The sequence below is a fragment of the Colobus angolensis genome, unplaced genomic scaffold (genome assembly GCF_000951035.1).
Source record: "Colobus angolensis palliatus isolate OR3802 unplaced genomic scaffold, Cang.pa_1.0 Scaffold246, whole genome shotgun sequence".
In the NCBI taxonomy this organism is placed as follows: Eukaryota; Metazoa; Chordata; class Mammalia; order Primates; family Cercopithecidae; genus Colobus; species Colobus angolensis.
The window spans coordinates 3,036,124-3,057,300 of record NW_012115666.1 but is presented as its reverse complement, the minus strand read 5'-3'; the positions used below and the strand labels follow the sequence as shown (position 1 = coordinate 3,057,300).

At 39.9% G+C, this 21,177-nt stretch overlaps 1 protein-coding gene across 5 annotated transcripts in view; it reads left to right on the top strand.

Annotated features, from left to right (window-relative positions):
- NTRK2 (neurotrophic tyrosine kinase, receptor, type 2) overlaps positions 1–21,177 on the top strand; it is a 374,546-nt gene that overhangs the window by 70,095 nt on the left and 283,274 nt on the right. For all 5 annotated transcript variants that reach the window (XM_011945896.1, XM_011945895.1, XM_011945897.1 and 2 more), the window contains 3 exons: positions 2,667–2,702; positions 5,737–5,837; positions 12,820–12,919. In XM_011945896.1, coding sequence (XP_011801286.1) covers positions 2,667–2,702; positions 5,737–5,837; positions 12,820–12,919 — 237 coding nt within the window. The remainder of the gene's footprint in view (positions 1–2,666; positions 2,703–5,736; positions 5,838–12,819; positions 12,920–21,177) is intronic.

Below are 21,177 nucleotides of genomic sequence, written 5' to 3'. Positions count from 1 at the left end.
AATAGCTGGGACTACAGGCGTGCGCCACCATGCTTCGCTAATTTTTGTATTTTTAGTGGAGATGATGTTTTCCCACGTTGCCTGGGCTGGTCTTGAACTCCTGAGCTAAGGTGATCTGCCTACCTCGGCCTCCCAAAATGTTGGGATTACAGGTGTGAGTCACTGCACTCTGCCCTGGCCTATTTTTTAGATTATGGGCTAACGTCTTTATTTACGATTGGACCCCAAATTCCATTTTTCCATACCTAACATTTGTTACAGTGAATAGATGTGATGTTCTTGGATCTTCCTAGGGGCTTTGTGTGGATATTGTGTTTGGAGGTTCCTGTTCTGCAACGGGGCAGATTAAACCTGTATGTCATTCATAGTCTCTGAGGCCGTTTAAATGTGTGGCTGAGATAAATCTGCCTCTGAATCCTCAGGCTTTCCACTTTCTCATGGAGCTGTAGGTGTAAAAGCGATGGTGACCACAGGCCCTTCTCTCACATGTGTGGGGGTCCGTAGGGGCCTGAGAACAAATCTGTGGCCAACTCCTCCCAGGGTAAGCAGTGAAAGCCCCACAATCAGAAAAAGCCCTCAGTCCTGGGCGGATGGAAAGAATTTGGCTGGTAGTGTGTGCATTTTAAAACTTGTAAGGAATCCTCTTAATTCCTGGCAGTCTGGGATGGTTGGCGCCCCTACTGCAAATGAAGACCCACATACTTATATCCAAATATTTAAAAATTATGAACCAAATCAGAGAATGTGAATTGTGAAATAGAGTAGGTTCCACCTTCCTGCAAGACAAATATATAGTGATGATGATGTGGAAGGCTGGATTTGAAGTTGAAAATCTCAGATTGTGTTGAAAGGCACATTGGGAAGAGGGGTGAGTGAAATCTTCTAAAATAATGAATTACTGAGCAGTTTGAAGACTGACTTGCTCTCTTGGGCTTGTAGACTCTTTCCTGCAGCAGGGGTAGTACATTCCCATGGTGAGGGGGACACCATTTGGTCTAGGGCTTTTGGAAAGGGAGAGGACTTCAGAGGACAACTGAGTCCCCTGCAAGTGACATCAGGAGGGCAGCCACTGGGACTTCTTTCTGCCACTTTATTCATTGAGTTAGCCCTCAAGCTTCAGGACAGCTTTCAAGACTCTTCTCAGAGTGTTATAACAGCTATAAGCAACCCTGACAAGACATAGTCACATATAGTAACTCAAAATGAGTTTGAAATGGTGTTTGGGATAATAAAACTCTTCGATATATGATTGAAATTTACTGGAATCAATGACTTTGCATACATTGATACAGTGCCATCACATGTGGCTGCACAGGGTGTGCACTGCACAATTTCCCATCACATGTGACTGCACAGGTGCACAGGGTGTGCACTGCACAATTTCAAGTGGTGCTATTCACATGGACTACAATATGAAAGGCACTCCCTAGAATTGTGCAAAGCATACACCATATAGCAGTATGCAGCATCCCTGGATGGAAGTACAGAGCCATTCATTTCATTTCATTTTTTTCCCTGATAAAATAGATATTTTTCTAGTTGAAATGTGTTAACATTCTGATTTGAACACTGGGGCCACTTTTATTTGGTTCTTCATTTAGACTAACCTTGATTATTCGCTGGGGAATGCATGAACAGAAAATTGGCTCATTTCACTTTACTTTAATGGCATTTTCCTGCTAAGAGTTCAGAAGTGAAATGAAAACTGAGTAAGCTTTATGGTTTACAAGTTTTACTGTTTCACATGGCAAGTGAGGACTAAAAGCATAGGAAATAGCTTTGGAAATTCATTTTGCAATCACTTAAATGTTAAAACAAAATTTAATTTTATTTCCAAGTAGACTTTCATGTAGAGACCCAGTTAGCTCTGATTGGAGAGTAAGTAGCAAATGTTTTTGTTACCAGTTCTTGTTGATGCTGAGTTAAAAAAAATGTTTTGGCAAATCTCATAGGAATACCTTAAAGCAGAATATTCTGATCATCTTGGTGACTTTAGAGCCATCCCCCAAAATTAAATTGATAACTTTTACATTTCTCTCTGACATACCATTTTTTATAGCTTCTTATACATCCATGATTTCAATAGAGGAAGTACATTTTATTTTTCTTGGTTGTGTTAGGGCATAAAAAAGGTTTCTTCAGCCTTAGAAACTCCCCTGAAGATAAGGTGGAGAATAAAATTGTGCTTTAGATAGCATTATGCAGGGCGGTTAATAATATGCTCCTGAATGCAAATGGCCCTGCTACGCACTTGACAGTAACCCTCAAACCATCAGAGAATAACAAAAGTGGTATGAAAATTATGTGTCTCTGGAATAAAAATACCAAAACTGCAATGAAAATAGTCGATCGTATAATAGGAACAATACCAAAAAAAGAAAAATGGTAATAATTCATCGATTGCTGAAGTTTTTTCAAAGCAATTTGTGATTTTTTTGTGATTTCTTTTCTTTTTTGGAGGGATGAAAGTGGGAGAACTGGGGAGGGGAACGGAGTTAACGTGGAACAACTCAAGAACTTCAAGTTTTGTTTACCTGTCCTGTAAAAGCAGTCTATTAAATTGCGAAACCTCAATGTATGTTTAGCTGGTTTTAGTTGGCATAGGTTAGTAATTTTTTGATTCCAAAATGCATACTTACAGATCTTTGCTCTGTTTTGCCTTTTAGGTGCAAACCCAAATTATCCTGATGTAATTTATGAAGGTAGCTATCATGTTTTCTACTTTGTATTTCTTTTTCAAAATGTTTGTGTATAATGAAATGAATCAACTGAAAGAAGACTCTTCTAAGCTCAGTTAAATATACACTTTAAGCATGACATAGGCCAAAATAGTATTTCAAAAATCATTCAATATTGATGGCCGTTTTCCCTTGACATTTATAGTGCCTGTAAATAGCACTTTCTCTCTCATACCCTGTTCTTGGAAGTAGTAAATCCATTCCGTTGGCTGTAACAGACATCACATTTCCCTAATTGGGAACTAATTACCTGTTTAAAAGCCATGGCTATCAAGAAAAGGGAGGTATATCAGTTTCTGGCTATGACAGTAAAGCCAATTCAAAATGATGTTTCTTGTATAATGAAGGTGTTTGACTCACAGACAGGAACCTCAAAGGTAGGGCTTGATTTAGGGTTGGTTAAAGCAGCAGCTCCACCACATCGTCAGGGACCCAAGTTCCCTTCATGCTACACTCTTTTGCCCACCATGCCAGCTTCACTGAAGGCTGGCCCCCTTACGGTTACAAGAGAGTGTCGCGGGGGAGCTGCTGCCATTCACATGGATGGGAGACAGGGAAGCGCTCCTGAAGGCATCCTCGAGGAAACTTCCCAAGAGACAAGAGTCAAGCCCTCTTTGTATCCAATTCAAGACCCGATTGGATTATAGTCCATTCTTGCCCTTATTACTGATAAGAGGGATGGATTATCCCTTCAGTGACTAAATTCACCCCTGGACTTTAAGTCAGCTTCCCCAAAGGTGAATAGGCCTAACCCCTTGAAAAAAAAAATGGGATTCTCTCAGGAATGTGGAAGGAAAGAAACCAAAGTCCCCTATATTAGATTTTTTTTTTCTTTTTTTTTTTTTTTTTGAGATGGAGCCTCACTTTATTGCCCAGGCTGGAGTCCAGTGGCACAATCTCTGCTCACTGCAACCTCCACCTCCTGAGTTCAAGTGATTCTCCTGCCTCAGCCTCCTGAGTAGCTGGGATTACAAGCACATGCCACCACACTCGGCTGATTCTTATATTTTTAGTTAAGACTGGGTTTTACCATGTTGGTCAGGCTTGTCTTGAACTCCTGACCTCAGATTATTCACCCACCTTAGCCTCCCAAAGTGCTGGGATTGCCAGCGTGAGCCACCACACTGGGCCTATATTAGCTTTTGATGGAATATTGCGTCTCTCCTTTGCTGTTTTGATCGAATGCCAAGGATGTTTTCCCTGGTGTGAAAACCCATATTTAACAGATTTCCAAGCCAGGAAGCCACTGTTTGGGGAAGTGGAAATACATTTCAAGACTTGGCTTGAAATTTAGGAACAATTAAAAGATTGATTGAAACATTATATTTATATATTTTTCTGTAAAATACTCTGTTCTTTAATTTTATATTTATATATAGATTGATATTTTATTTTTTCTATAAAATGAGCCTGTCTGTATGTTTATTATATGCGTGTGTATTTAACCTGAGCTAATTTTAACTTGGAGAATAATATTGTCTTTATCTGCTTGTGCATGTTAAGACATATTTCTTCCAAGCTGTGGTTTGGTTGATTTTTTGCATATGATTTGTGTGTTGTTTTGTTTTTATTTGTCTTGATACAGTTTAAAGGAAGAATCTCTCAAATTGTTTCACAGAGAAATACGTTTGTATTGTGGTTTTACATCTTAAAATTACACTTTTGACCCTTTCCCAGTTAATTTGAGACTCTAAAAATGTCATCTTCCTGTTAGCCTCAGATCCCACTTTGGACCTTTGGGCCAAAATGTCATGATTTTAAACTATAGACACTTGAATGATTTAAATTTTGTAGATGTAGTTGGTTATAACATGAAGAGGGGAAACTAACCAAATAAAGGATATCCATTAGTGTTCAAAATTAGTAAGCTTTAAGATATTCAAAAGGAAAATGGTGAGAATGTGGTTTTGGCATTAAGAATGAAACAGCAAACACATAGAAAATAGATTTTTTTCTTGTTATTTTTTATTCACAAAGGAACGCTTTGCTAATAAAAATACAAGTTAAATTGGTTGCCCCGAGGCCAGCATGATGATTCCACCTGGAGAAGTTCAGCTGGGGCTGCATTAACGGGGTAGCCTCTTCAGGATGGAAATTGAAGGCAGTGTACCTATTTAGCATTAAGATACAAACATTATAAACCTCATTGTTTGCAATGAGTTTGCCAAGAGTTTCCTGAGTCCTTTTATATGTGGTATTGCTGATAAAAACCTTGACAACACCTGAAAAAAAGCCATTATTTCTGTCCTGACCCATGTAGACTAAAATCGATCCAGAAGGCAGCAACTGCATTTGCGACTTGGTGAAATGAGAACAGAGCGTTCACAATTCTAAGTATTGTGCGGGTCTACCTTTTAATCATTCTGAAACTGAAATATTGGCAATTCAGAACTGTTCAAAAAAGTTTACGTGTGGACCCAAGTTTCATACTGATGCTTGTTCCACATCTCATCTTACGTCTCTGCCCTGTGTGCAAATAAGTTGCACCTGCCCTGGAAATCACTGTTGCTCATTTCAAGTCTGGGGTCACACGTGAGCTCTGCCATCTTCTTGCCTTCACCTAGTCATGTAACTTTCCTCCGCTGACATTCTTCAGCAGTAAAACTGGCAGTTATGCTCTGTCTCCGAAGACCTTTCCAGGTCTATAAATCTATGACACATAGACCATCGATTCCCTGTCGTACTTGTTTTAAACATGCCATCCATAAAGGGGTATATGCTTATGTGCAAAGAAAAATCCCTGAACCAGGTTTAGGGCTGACCAACAAGACAATGATGTAAAGGTCTGGATTGCATAAAATGTGGGCGTTGTGCAGTCTCAGCACTGCCATGGATTGAACTCAGCAGCCTGGTCACGTCCCTCCACAGCCAGGCTGTCGGGGGTTTGGAATCTGTGTGATTTGTCTTGCTTCGTTCTGGCTCTTACTGTGGCCTTGTGTTTGTTGGCAGCTTAGTGACAACTTCATGTTCTTTCTCTTTCCCCCTTTTCCCACTTAAGATTATGGAACTGCAGCGAATGACATCGGGGACACCACAAACAGAAGTAATGAAATTCCTTCCACAGACGTCACTGATAAAACCGGTCGGGAGCATCTCTCGGTGAGTGGAATAAATAGGTGTCTGAACTGGTTCTGAGCATTTTGGATGCCTCCATGTTAGAGGAATGTAGCTGCTTCAATAAGACATTTTTATTGTTCAGATGTAAATAGGGTGTTAAAGGTTGGAGGAATTAATAAAAAGGCTTAAAAAAAGTGATAAAGGTGTTATATGGCCTTTGACTTATTTGCTGCTTTTGTGCACCACTTTTAGTTGTTAGTGGTTCCTATTTCAATGATCTGTGCTTTAGAAGGGTATCACTAGAAGAGCAAGAACCCAGCTGTATCATTCATGGACTACACCTTCATACCCGTTTCCTTACATTGTTAATATAATTTTGACTGCTCACTAGATGTAAGGAATCCAGTAGCTTCTGAAAGGGACTGGCAGTGGAGGGAATATAATAATATCAACAAAATTAAGATTAGCCATTTAGAATTCATCAGAGACCCTAGAGGTGAATATTAGCACCTCAAATACAAACAGAAGCAGAGCAATGCAGTACAAGAGATAGAAGTGGAGAAGCAGATGTTTTGTTCCTTTGTTCCTGAGCTGGGACACTCAGAGGAGCCTTTGTGGGGCAAGTGACTTTTTGCATGGCCTGTGCAGGAGGGTTGGGATTTTGACATGCAGGAATGGAAGGGAAGGGCATTGAGGGCATGTGAACAGGAGCTTGTAGGTGGAGAAATATCATGAAGGTGCTTGATTGGAGGGTAAGGCGTGTGCAGGACAGCAGGGTTGGAGATATAGATTGTGGCCAGGTTGTAGGTCTTGACACAGAGTCTCAGGTGTGTAGATTTATGGTGCAGTGAAGAGCCATTGAAGAGGGAAGTTGCATGATCCCAGGGGTCTATGGTCAGTTGCTTTGGTCCAAACCCAACAGCTTTCTCCAGTTGTTTCTTTTCCTAACTGTCACATGCACACAGCACTTCCTGTGAGCTCTGCCTCCTTATAAATTCCAAATCTTTCCGTATCTCTTCACCTCCACTGCCACGGTCACAGGCTAGCCCAGGGGCTGGCAAACTATGACCCATGGGCCAAGTGCAGCTCACCACCTGTTTTTGTATGGTTTGCAGGCTAAGAATGGTTTCTACCTTCTAAGTGGTTTAAAACAACAAAAAAGAATGATATTTCATAACACGTGAAAGTTTTGTGAAATTCAAATTTTATTGTCTGTGAACAGAGTGTTACTGGAACACAGTCACTCGTGTTCATTTACGTACTGTCTGTGGCTGCTCTCATGCTCCTATGGGGGTGGAGTAGTGGCAGCAGAGACCGTATGGCCTGCAAAGTGGAAAATATTTGCTTCTGGCCCTTTACAAAGAAAGTTTGCCTCAGTTGTTCTTTCCTGCATGACCACGCAGCCTCATAACACGTCTCCCTCTCCCACCCTTGGGTTTTCTGGTCTTTTCCCACACAGCCCCCTGAGTGATCTTTGTAAAGTGCAGATCAGATCACTTTTTTTTTGTTGTTGTAATTCTCAGAGCCCTCTCACTGCAATTGCAATAAAACTTTTCATATGAAAGCCACACTCTTCATGGTAGCTTATGAGCCCTGGGTGACCTCATCCTTCCCGAGCTCTCTGACTTCATCTCCCACACTCTTCTCACCGCTTGCCACTTGCCTTTTTCATGCTCTCTCCAGTGCTCCAGTCCTGCTCTTCATATTTGTGTCTCCCCCTCCCAGGCATTTGCTTTCTGATGGCCATCGTGTGGCTCAGCTAGGTGGCCAGCAGGCAGTCATTGCCCCCTTCCATTTGCTTCTGAGCAGTTATCATTGCCTGGAATGACCCCATTTATTTGTTTGTTTAATGTATTTTTCTCTTCTCTAGATTCTTTAGTAAGACTCTTAGTAGGGGCAACCTGGTCAGTGTTTTTCACAGCTGTCTCCTTAAGCCCTCAGAATACTAGCTGAAACCTAGTGGGCAAACAGTACATTTTGCAGACTGGCTAGACTTGCAGTGAACAGTATAGGACAGAGGGATTGCAAGTGGGGTGATCCATTAGGGGTATGATAGAGCAATAAAGACATTTGATAGATACTTGAAGCAAGACCACGAGAGTGGAAATGGGAGGTGCATAAACAGATGCAGTGCAACTGCAACTTTATGCATATCTAGTACGGACGTATGCATACATGCACATGCACACACATATACACACAAACACACATGCTTCCATAGATGACTATATGCATTACATTGAAATAGCAAGAACAAATACCACAGTAAGTCAACTGGGGAATGGTATCTGCTTCCTGCCTTATGCAATCATTTTAGTTTTTAATTATTATACCAATCCACTTAATATTTCTTGGTGTAAGAAAGTTGTTTGTGTATGTAAGAAATCCAAGTAGCATGTATTAAGCCCAATTACACAAAATTATATGTTGACTTTAGTTTTCCAGGTTTTTTTTTTTTTTTTTTTTTTGAGACGGAGTCTCACTGTGTCGCCCAGGCTGGAGTGCAGTGGTGTGATCTTGGCTCACTGCAAGCTCTGCCTCCCAGGTTCACACCATTCTCCTGCCTCAGCCTCCCGAGCAGGTGGGACTACAGGCGCCTGCTAACATGCCCGGCTACTTTTTTGTATTTGTTTTAGTAGAGACGTGTTTTCACCATGTTAGCCAGGATGGTTTCAATCTCCTGAACTTGTGATCTGCCCACCTCAGCCTCCTAAAGTGCTGGGATTACAGGCGTGAGCCACCTGGGATTACAGGTGTGAGCCACTGCTCCCAGCCTTCTGTTTTTTTTTTTTTAATACAGATGATAAATCTGGGCACCTGATTGGCATATCTCCATCTATAGTATAGTTGCTGGAAGGCAAGATCAGTAAGCTTGTTTATTACGACTTTGCAGGATGCTCCTAAAATCTGTATGAGAGGTGCAATATTGTGTTTTGTAGAATTGAAAGAAAATGTTACAATTATGTGTGGTTCAGATATTTTATCTATAAAGAGTTCTTGATCACAGGAAGGATCATTAGATTAGAAGAGTTTGAGAGCCAAGAAGCAGATACAAAAGTTAAAAATGTTTCTGGTCCAACAAGTGCTCTTGCGGCATTTTGTTGGATTTGCAGGGGAGGGCAGATCTCCCTTGTTCTATCCTAAGAAATATCCTCAGATGAAAACCGAACCATCAAGCAGTCAACCAACCAACCAACCAAACAACCGACCAAACAAACTCACCCATGTTCATCTCCCGTGTAAAAACCACCTCAACACATGCAAGGCACACAAAACTCTGTATTTCTCAAACAATCTGATTTTGAGTAAGTTATTCTTTTCATTGTCACAGGTATCCTTGTTTATGAAAGGATTTAAATTGAGAATGGCTTCAGTAGCTTTAAGTATTTGTTTGCAGATCCTTAGTGCTTTTCAGCAGTAGAGCCCACTTCCCATTTTCTAGGTTGACTTACACATTCTATAAATAGGTAGAGAAGCCAGGGCAGGCATTGCTATCTAATGAAGAAGTGCAAGCTTGGGTAAGTGAAGCATCTGTTCTAGCTGTCATGACTGGTAAAAGCAAGGTGTCCTGTGAACACAGGGATCCAGCACTCCTAAATCCCAGTTAAGGACTGTCCACAGCAGGGAGGAGACTGTACTGTGGTACTGCTGCATGTACTGCTGCATGGTTGGGGGCCTTTCAGGCCAAGTCATCTAACCTCCCCCATCCTAGTTTTCTTATTTATGAAATGGAGTTTGACTTTGTTTATTTAGGTATTCTCCATTTATCTGTAGAAGTCTGCAATTTAATACTAAAGTAAGGAAACTTATAGCTAAAATACGAAGATCTCTTTCCCATGAAAACATTAGTTAGAAATAAAGATTTTAAAAAAACACCCAAAGTCATGAGGTCAGCTTGAGTGAAATGGTTAAGTTTATCCATAATTAACTCTGTAAGAGTTGCTACCATTCTGTTCATATATTGGTTGCAGAGACAGAGTTAAGTCTGTACTGGCCCGGTGCAGTGGCTCACGCCCGTAATCCCAGGACTTAGTCCGAGGCAGGCAGATCACCTGAGGTTAGGAGTTCAAGACTAGCCTGACCAACATGGAGAAACCCCGTCTCTACTAAAAATACAAAATTAGCTGGGTGTGGTGGCACATGCCTGTAATCCCAGCTACTCAGGAGGCTGAGGCAGGAGAATCACTTGAACCTGGGAGGTGGAGGTTGTGGTGATCCGAGATCACGTCATTCCACTCCAGTCTAAGCAACAAGAGCGAAACTCCGTCTCAAAAAAAAAAAAAAAATTCCTACTCAAACATTTGCAGAAGCATTTTTGGGGAGATCTACTCACTGTTAAAGTACCAGAGAAGAGAATGATCACACCTTTGCTCCACACCGGCCAAGTGCTTTGCATGTCCTCTTTTTGTGCTCTGTGACTTACTTAATGTTCTTCTCATCTGACATCAAAGATGGTGTCCTGGGAGAATTAGCCATATGTTTTTATTTTCCTGCCTTCATTCTCAACCACATGCTTTGGAGAGGCAGTGTAGTGGATAAATACAGGATTTATACTCAGGCAGACTTGGTTCCATTCCCAAGCTCAGGAGGTGTGACTGTGAGCTGCTTATTTAATTTTTTTCTAAATCTTAGTTTTTTTCATCATCATCATAGCTCACATTAATTTATTATATATTATAGTAGATACTGTTCCAAACCCATTATCTGCATTAACTCATTGAGGATTTACAACAACCTACAAAGTAGAATAATTGTATTCTCCATCTTACACATGAAGATTGTGAGATGCAGAGAGGTTAAGTAATTCTGAAGTCATACAGCTAATAAGTGAGGAATCTAGATTTTATACTCAGGAAGAACCCATGGTCTTAATCTCTACCCTCTAATGCCTCTCACTATGAGATGGGTATATCAGTCAGAATAAACTATGTTGCAGTAACAAAACCTCCACATCTTAGGGGCTTAAAACAGCAAAGATTTCTTTCTTTCTTCATTTCATGTATTGGCTAGGAGCTCTGTTTAGCCTTGTCCTTGTTCCAGGTCTGTGGATGACAAAGCATCCACATTTTAAAAAATTAGCCTTTTTTTTTTATGGCAGAGATAAAGAGCACCGTGGAGGAGGTGGAGCAGGATTCCTCAACTTTGGCACTATTGGCAACTGGGGATAAATAATCCTTTGTTTGGGGGGCTGTCGGGCACTGTAGGATGTTTAATAATGCCTGGCCTCTACCCACTGGGTGCTGGTAGTACTTTCCCCCTCGTTGTGACAACCCCAAATTGTCAAGTGTCCCCTGGATGGCAATATTATCATCCCTGGTTGAGAAACACTGCCTTAGACGAAGACTAAGATCTTGGACAAGAAGTGAAGTTCTACACCCTGGCAGTGACACAAGTCTCAGCTAGTCACATGAACCACCTAACCACAAGCAAGCCAGGAAATGTATCCTACATTGAGAAACAGAGAGAAAACCAGAAATATTAGACAAACAGCATTAATGATTACTACGAGTAGGGACAATAATATCCATCTTAAAAATTGTTATGCAGATTCTTAAGCCAGAATGGCTCCTTAAGACATCTCAGGGTAGGCATTGGCAACTATGTTCAAGTCCAGCTGCTGTCATTGTAAATAAAGTTTTATTGGAACACAGTTATGCCCATTTGTTTACATATCATCATTGGCTGCTTTCATGTTCCACCGGCAGAGTTGGATCCTTAGTTGCAACAGAGACTGCAAAGTTGGCAAAGCCTGAAGTATTTTTACCATCTGACCTTTACAGCAAAAGTTCTCCAATTCCTGGTTTAGAGAAGCCAACCGTTTTTGGAAGCAGGACTTTGGGCTGAGTAAGACTGGAAGGAGACACATAGTCCTCCTGAGAACTTTGCTCTGAAATGTTAAGATGCACTTAGAGGAGCATCATGCCTTGGTCAGCAGCAATGGTAGCAGAGTGATCGCATTTCTATGTGTACCTCTGTCATCTCTACCTCAGGGACGGGACAGGATTCACATATATCTGCATCTACCCTCTTGACATGTGTCATCCACACCTGGCAATTACAGTTTTAAACTTACTTAAACTTTTTAGGCTTATATCTTATTCATGGGAAAATGTACATATCGTAAATGTACAACCCAATGGGCTTTCGCAGGTGGAACTCACCCCGAAAGTGCCCTCCTGCTCCCTTCCAGTGCTGCTCACCGTTCCCAGGGTACCCTGACTTCTAAGAGCAGCACTAGCTAACCTTTAAAAAAGCCTTTTACTATGAACAGTCTTCAAACATGCACTTCAGTAGAGGGAACAGTCAAATCTATTCTTCACCAGCTTCCAAAGTTATCGGGCTGGATGTGGTGGCTCATACCTATAATCCCAGAACTTTGGGAGGCGGAGATGGAAGAATCCCTTGAGCCCAGGATTTCAACACCAGCCTGGGCAATATGACAAAACCCCATCTCTACAAAAAAATTAAAAATGAGCCAAGTATAGTGGTGTTTACCTATAGTCCTAGCTACTCAAGAGGCTGAGGTGGGAAGATAGCTTGAGTCCAGGAGGTCAAGGCTGCAGTGAGCCATGATTGTGCTACTGCACTCCAACCTGGGCAACAAAGTGAGACTCTGTCACACACACAGATGCACACACACACACACACAGAAAAATCACCAGTATTTTGCTGTTCATATTTCATATTCTCTCTCTCTCTTTCTCTACCCACCTCTCTTTCTCTCTCTCCTCCCTCTTTAGATGGATGGAGAGAGAGATGTAATATTTTTAAAATGCCAATTGGATAGCCATTTTTACAAGCTTTAACTTATGTCTGTAGGCGTAATAATAGGTCTTACATACTTCACTGTAGGGTTGTCGAAGATTAAGTGATTTGGTGTACATAAGGCTGTTATAAGAACAAGTGATAAGCATTCAATAAATATGAACTGCCTGTATCATTATCATCATCATGATCATCATCACCATGTGATTATAGGGAACTAATTAGCAAGGTTATAACTACCCTCCCTTCCTTTCTCTAGGTCTATGCTGTGGTGGTGATTGCGTCTGTGGTGGGATTTTGCCTTTTGGTAATGCTGTTTCTGCTTAAGTTGGCAAGACACTCCAAGTTTGGCATGAAAGGTAAGAAGGGTTGTGTTTATTTAGCTTCTTATGTGGATCATTTTTGGCTTATGACTAATGCTAATTACCACTAAAGAAGGAAGCGGCTAGATTTATGATGATTAAGTTTTAAGGCTAAAAAAATAGCAACAAGACTTTGATACTACAAATCAAGACAGGACAAAATAATGTCGATTACTCAGCACTACCCACTTTTCCAAGACAACAGTTGTCCCAGAAGACAGAACTGGGTTCTTGATTATCAAGGGACCAATAAAGATATGACAAAGAAATAGTATTTGATGTTTCTTTTGCTCCAGAGAGGCAGGTGAGACACAGTGGCGATAGGATCATCTGGACACGTGTATTTTGTGCAGAAAGGTCTACTCTGCTGTACATTTGATTTCTAAATCTTCAGTGGTATGCTTTTGGTGTTGCTCCTGCTTTTCCAAGTCATCATTCTTTGAAATTTAAACAACAGTGTTATGAAGCAAAATAAGAACAGCTATCAGCAGTACATGGAAGCTTCGTGAATGCATAGCTTTTTTTTTTTTTTAATTTAAGCAGAAAAATTATCAGGGCTGGATTAAAAATTAGGCACTAATTGACCCAAAATAGATAACTTGTTGTTTTTAGAGGATCGAAAATTAATTTTATAGGGAAAACTTGTATAAATTTCTTGCTACGTAAAAAATAAAATGCGTTGGAGCAGTGATTTAATGGTTTAAATTTCAATGATTTAAAACCATTTGCTCTGAAGTTTAAACGTATGTATTGGATAATATGCTAGTGTTGTATTTTGTGTGGTCTCCTATAGATAGACACCATTTAAAAGTATCTAAATGGGAATGCTGTGAAGAAGGTTTAGTGGTGTTTTATTTGCATTGGAGAGTAGGTCAGGTGGATTTTCTTTATCCGCATGGTCTGTTAGAATTACGGGTAGTGTTGCTAATATTGCTATTTACTTGAAAGGGAATGTTTCAGTAGCAGTAAGTTGCCCAGCATACACTGACATCTGGGATAGAGCAGATCTATTTCTGGTGTTTCCTCTTTTCCCTTTGTTGGTGCCTGTGAAGATTTCTAAGCCAGAAATGAACAGGGAGGAGTGGTGGTAAACTGGGGCTTAAAATAACTCCAAAAACCTCATCCTGGTTCCTGCTTGGCCAGCTGATCCTTGATGTTTCTTCAGAGGGGGAAAGATCTTTCATTCTCCAATTATAAATAAGGCTTGGGAGAGGGACCACCCCACAGTGATTTTAATTCATCCTGTAGGCTGGTTCTCAAACTTGACTGTGTGCCAAAAACTCCTGTAGAACTTGAGAAAACACAGATTCCTGGACTACCCCCAGAGTTTCTGCTTTAGCAGGTCTAGTGTGCACCTGAGAACTGGCATTTCTAACAGTTTCTGGAGGATACTGATCCTGCTTGCCCTGGTTGTTGTGTTGTCTACACAAGAGTGTAGAGAATCACTGTTCTCTACGGTAAACATGGGCCACCAGGCCCCCTTCAGAGTGTGACAAGGTGTTGCGAGAGACATTGCAAACCAAACTTACCCACAGCTTTGCACACCTTTTGGAATCTCCATGTTTCAGCTGCACCCAGGCCCAGGCTAGGCGGCTGCTCTGTGCGTGCCGCTCCCTACCATGGCATTTGGTGGTTCTCGTGTTTATCAGGTGCTTTCCTTCCTTAGAGGCACTTGGACTGGATGTCTCTAAACATAGATTTCACTGGAGGCTACCAACTCCTAACAGTAGAGTTTCTGGTCTTGAAGGGTTTCGTTTGAAAGATTTCATCCCATGAGCTTTTCGGAGAGAGGATATATCCAGGTGCTTCTGGGATCTCAGCAAAAGCTGAATGGGAATCCATGGAGCAAAATTTAGGAGCTTCCTCCCACCCTTGGTTTAGGAAAACCACTGGCAGAATTACCAGTAAATGGCAACCTACTCCTTATAATGTGGCAATGGAGGAGAAAAAATGTAGACATTTTCTTTCAGAGAAGAAAATCATGTTTCATATTGAGACTCCAGCACTAAGGCTGAAACAGTATTTCATTTAGATAATTTGGGGTGATTACCACTAAAGCGTCTACGTTTTCTGAGTATAACCTGAGGGCACCCTTAATGAATTATAGGAAAGAGTGTGCTTAACACTGCCACAGAGCCAGTAAATGGATTCCTACAGCAGTAACTACTATACCTGTTGTACGTTTTGTTCCCTCATTCCTACACACAAATAAAATCATTTTTAGAAATTTTGTCTCTGATACTTTTTTTTTTGAGAATAGCTTACTGTTCCATTTTAAGCTACATGTCTATCTGGGGCATGATGTGAGCAAAAAGAGCCTGATCTAGGGTTACTGTTTTGCAAGTCATATGTCAAGTTGCTGATCTTTGGGGATCTAGAAATTAAGTTATGATTCGTGCATTCAGTACAGATGAAACTGTGTAAAACGTGGTATTTAAACATTAATGTGAGTCAGTGTATTTTAAATGCTATTAGAGCTGGGATTACCACTGAAAAACATATGTCTTAAAAAAGAGAAGACTATGTAAAAATACTATTATGCTTCCCAGAATAACCAGGCAATGTATTGGTTGTGGTTTCTTAGTAAGAACCGTATGAACTGTGTATAGCCTTGGCCAGGACTAGGCACCATGTAAGAGGCTTGTGGCTGCTATGCAGATGAACTATTCAGAATGTTATTCCTCCCTCTCTAAGCATCTTTGGGGAGGGTCTAAGCCCACCCTTATTCTCTTATGCTGGAGGCAGATGGAACAAGAGGCCAGTCCACCCAGAGGCGCTCACAACTTTTTGCCCATACCTAGCAATGTACGGTTTATCTCAAGTGTTTGACTGTTTCAATCTGTAATGGAAACCTCGATAATATAAACGGCAGTTCAATGCTGTTGATATGAAGGGCCCAGAGCAACAAACCCCAGAAACCTCTTGAGGTCACCACAATACAGCTGAATGCAGGGCAACACAAGCTTTATGGATTGACCTGAGATCCACCCCTTACACCTGCAAACATTATTTCTGGTGCTGCTTCCATGGGGAGGTGATTTCTAAATTCCAAACTAGTGAGTGAAACTTGGATTTGTAAATACAGCCAGTGAGTTGTGGTGTTGTCTTTGAAGATGGTCTGCAGGTCTGTAAGCTTCATCAGGTTTTGCTCCTTGTTCTGTGGATTCATTGTAAATCAAATGCTGATGGTCCACTCCGGAACAGGCAGCACACTTTGAGCTCCATGACAACAGCTTTCATATTTGTGGTGTTCATCTTTATCTACTGCGTGCTTAGCCCAGAGTTGGTGCGCAATACATATGAATGACAGAATGATCAGAGAAGATTTTCAACTTCATCCACCTAAGTTTGGTAATTGGAAAACAGTTAGTATTTGGAGGATGGTTAAACTGTGAGTGGCTAAAGAGAGAACCTGAGACTTTTCTAAGTTTCTAAAAGAGACAAAGTCCTACCTCTTTTTTTTTCTTTTTTTTTTTTTTTAGTTTATTCCATATGAGTCATGACCATAGACAAGAGATCAATTTGTCCAGGTTTTGTCTTAGAGTATGTAGGTTTTCACACACTGTTTTAAACAATCATCCTTGTTTAAGTTTGGAGGATTCACTTTGACTTTTTATTTTGCATGTGAACGTCTTCAATTTCTCCCTCCCTACCTTTGAATATATGGTTTTGGAATATGTTATTTTTTCAGTTCTGAAGTTGGCAAAAGTGCCAGATTGGGGATTATATCTTGCTGTAAACCTAGAATTTATATTTTATTCTTGCTTGATAGAGTTTAAGCTTCTTGCTGCTAGTGTCCAATAGGCTCCTGGCCCTGTTTCCATAAAGATGTCAAGGGGCAGGATTTCTCCCAGTCAGTTTTTCCTTGTTCATTTCTGTGCCTTTACACTGTCCTATTGCTTTTTTGGTTGATATGTAGCTACCGTAATTGCAGAAGCCACAAATATAATGCCCCTTTGTTAGTGCTGGCCACCTATGTAGGGATTATTCATACATATGTTTAATATGAATGTGTAAAATGTATACCAAATCTATCTAAATTGATGTCGGTATCAATATCCCTATATGAAAATGCATAATATTATCCCTCTTCTTCTAAGGCTGCCTCTGGTTTGTTTTAATTTTAGTTTTCACTGAAGTGGGGCTGAAAGAATTTTCCAGAACAGCTCCATTGCCAAAGGAATAGGCAACCATGCCTTTGAATGCTCTCCTTGTGTTGTAACCAAGTCTTGTGTGTAGCTCTCGCTTTACTTCCTGGCTCTGTGTCTTCATTGAAGATGTAGGAGTGCATGTGAAGGGAAAATGGAAGCATTGAGGAGCACCAGGGCTGCCAAGTCTTCAAAGGGTGCTCCACATTGGGAGCCCTGTCTGCGGCATTGATGGTGTACAGGGTTGCAAAAAATATACGGGAGCCAGCAGGGAGGAGGGAGCTTGGCATTCATCCCCCTGCTGGAGGATAGTTTCAGTTATCGGTTTTGTGTTATTTACATTTCCTGGTGGAAGTCCACATATGATATCTAATTCCTAAGTACTAATGCAGCCTGTGTCACTCGAGAGTGAAATCTCTAAATGATCCTAAGAAATCTCTGTAGAAGAAACTAGAAGAGGAAGCTTTCTTCTCATTCAGTGTTAATAGCCTGCACAGATTTCCTCTGCAGCCTCTGATTCTTGTATGTAAACTGCCCTATCCACATTCATTTATGCTACTTAAGTGTTGGAGGTTTCCAACTAGTAAAGGCTGGAAAGCTACTCTGCCTGTGGATGCAGATCTGGGTTTTCCTAAGTCCAGACTCAAAGCCCACAGTTCAACTTTCCGCTCTTATAAATGATCTCTGAGTGTCTTTCAATAGCAACCAAAAATCTGCCTATTTAAAAATAGTCATAAACATAGTGGGGCCAAAGCTAAAGAGGTTGCAGGTTAAAGTCTTTTATATGAGCTGAAAACAATTCTGGGAAGTTTAAGAGGTTGAGTTTAACAGATATTTGGATCAACTTTTAAGAGGAAAAAATGTGACCAAAAGCCAGAAACACAGTTGTAGAAACATCTGTAAGGACAAACTGTTTTCCATATGCACCTCCTTCCTTCTTTTTTCAAAGAAAAATACCATCGAAAAATTAGAATGGTAACAATTGAATGCATTCTTGTTTTTCAAAATTTCAAGGAGTTTAGAAATATATAAGCATAAAAATGGCTGTTCCCATCACCTTCTTCTGCATGACCATTTCCACTCCTAGAAATAACTTTAACTGTATGAGGTGCACACAGTATGTAAACAATCAAATATATGGCTTCATTTTTGATTCCATAAGGAAATTATAATACCAGTCTGTTCTGCATTGTTTGGGGGTAACAATTTGCCTTGTGGATTTTTCTTTATCAGAACCTAGCTATCTACTACATTCTATTTAATAGTATTTCCCAGTTGTCTGATATCAGGCTACTTGGATCTGAAACCCGGCTCTGCCTCTTATGAGCTATGTGACTTTGAGCAAGTATCTCATCCTCTCTTGCCTCGGTATTTCCATCTGTAATGGGACAATACTAATACCTAACCCACAGGGTTGTTATGAAGACAAACTAAGCTTATATATATAAACCACTTGGAAATGTTTCTGGCACTTAGTAATTGCTCTATTAATATGTAATGTTATTATTATCGATGAATTATGATTTATTTGACTTTTCTTCTTTTAATGGACATTTACATTTCTACCAAGTTTTCAGAAAATTATTTCAAATAATTTTCAAACAATATCTTCTGTATAAAGATAAATACTTGGAAATGTATTGCTAGAAGGAAATATATATATGTTTAAATGTGGATAGATTACCTTGCATAAATGCCTTTCCAATTTAGTTTCCCACTAACAGTATGTGAGGGTACCCTTTCATTTATTACTCTGATCTATACTGAATATTATCAGTCTTTTGGCTATTTGAGTTTAAAAGATACTTTGATTAGTAATTAATTTAAGCATCTTTGTCGTGAAGAATAAGAGTAATGTTTATTTTTATTGTTGAGTTATAGATATACTTTGCCAATTATATATATACACATAGATATTTATTTATTCATGGTATTTGTGGCTCATATTTTCTTCTAGTCTTTTGACTTTTTGATAGTGTCTTTTGGTAACCAAAGAGATTTACCTTTTTATAAAAGCAATCTGTCCAGCTTTTCCATTTAAGTTGTGTCTTGCTTAGGAAGATCTTTCCTGCTCTAAGGTGGTAAACATATTTCTAAATATTTATTTCACTAGATTTTTACTCTGTGTATTTTTTAAACTTAGCCCTTTGGTCTTTTTGTAATTATTATTATTATCATTACTATTATTATTATTGAGATGGAGTTTTGCTCTTGTTGCCCAGGCTGGAGTGCAATGGCGTGATCTCATCTCACCACAACCTCTGCCTCCCAGGTTCAAGCGATTCTCCTGCCTTAGCCTCCCCAGTAGCTGGGATTACAGGCGTGCACCACCACGCCTGGCTAATTTTGTATTTTTAGTAGAGACAGGGTTTCTCCATGTTGGTCAGGCTAGTCTCGAACTCCCGACCTCAGATGATCCACCTGTCTCGGCCCCCCAAAGTGCTTGGATTATAGGCGTGAGCCACCTCACCTGGCTTTTTTGTAATTATTTTATTAAAATTTGGTATGAAGTAGTTCTTTCTTTTTCAGAGACATATAGAATAAAGATATTTGAATAAATTCTGGTGTGACATTTTCATGGAGATGAATAATAATATTTTAAATTTCTTGTGTCAGAAAGCCACTAATAAAGCAAAAAGAAATTTTGAAAAACTCAGTGATTAACTCTTTCTTTGTAAAACAAGTAATGAACTTTGCCAGTTCTTTCTTATTGCATGGGAATATAAACCACACAAAATAGTATCAGAGAAATAAGTTTTCACAGAAACCCTTTGTTAAACTACTCTCCTCCCAGCTTCAAATGGAGTTCAAAGTCTATCTCAGCACTCTCTTAAGAGGCAGCAAAATTTGTCAGTACCAACCAAGTCCTCAGAAATTTCAGAAAAGACATTCAGTTGAAAGAGTCATTGAGTAAGGTAACAAAATGAAAATGAACCTAGAGAAAAGAATTAGCCCAAGTGTTCCTTTTCTGTTGTTTGGCAATGCTGTAGAAAGCTTTTCCCGTGTGTTTGTGAGGTGAGGATCTACTTTTTAAAGTCTCTTACTTCTTTCCCCGCCAACATTTGGCTTCTGTCTATCTGAGAGCAGAAGATGCTTATTCTTTACAACATATTGAAAATGTGTGTCAGACTTCTAAGAATTGGCTAGAGTAGGCCAGACTAGTAGGAAGCAAAAGAATCAGCATCTCTGCCTTTAGCCTTGTAGGTGGATGCACGCTGCCTTTTAATTGCTGGTTTTACCTGGGCATTCCCACAATGCTGGCATGATTCATGTGAGAGCTCATGTTTGCCTGTAATGTAGAAAGTGCACGCAATATCGTTCAGGGACTTTCCATGCTACTGTTTTCACTAAAGGTGAAAGATCCTTTAAAACATTAGATTTTGTACTTCAAGGTCAGGAAATAGTGTTACCACTTTTTTGGTCTTCTGTTAACCTTGAGAGGAATTTGCTTTGACCTCCTCATTTAGCTCACGGCCTGTTTCAAACAGGACTTGTAAAATCTGAAAATCTTTTGGTTTTCTTCTTCTCTTCCCCTTCACTAGTCTTTTACCTTTCGTTGTTTTCCCTGTCATTTTGTCCTACATCTCTGCGCTTTCTCATTTTATATTTTTTCCTCTCTTGTTTTTCTTCCATCTCATTCCTAACATCTGATTTTGGTGGAAAAGCTTTTCAGAATTTATGAAGAAGACAGATAATAACTTGGCTTAAATTCCAACATATGCTCTGATTTTATCTTACTTTATTTTGGGCAAGAATACTAAATGACTATGGGAATACATTTAGCTCTAAATCAGCAGAATTGTCACGTGGCACTTCGGAAGACAGCCTGTTTGAATAATGCACATCCTTCCTGTTTGTAAGTTGTTAACTCTTGAGTCTTCAACCCAAGGAACATATAGGAAAGTAATACTGAAGACGTATGAATCAAACAAGCTTGGGTTTAAATCCCAGATCTCCCGCCTGCTGGCCATCATTTTGGGCAAACTGTTAAACTCTAAATCTTAATTCCTTTTTGGTAAATTGAAGGAATAATACTCATCTCTTCAGGTGATAATAAGAATTAAGTCAGTGCTTAGTTTAGTATCTGACTCTTTATTTTATTTTATT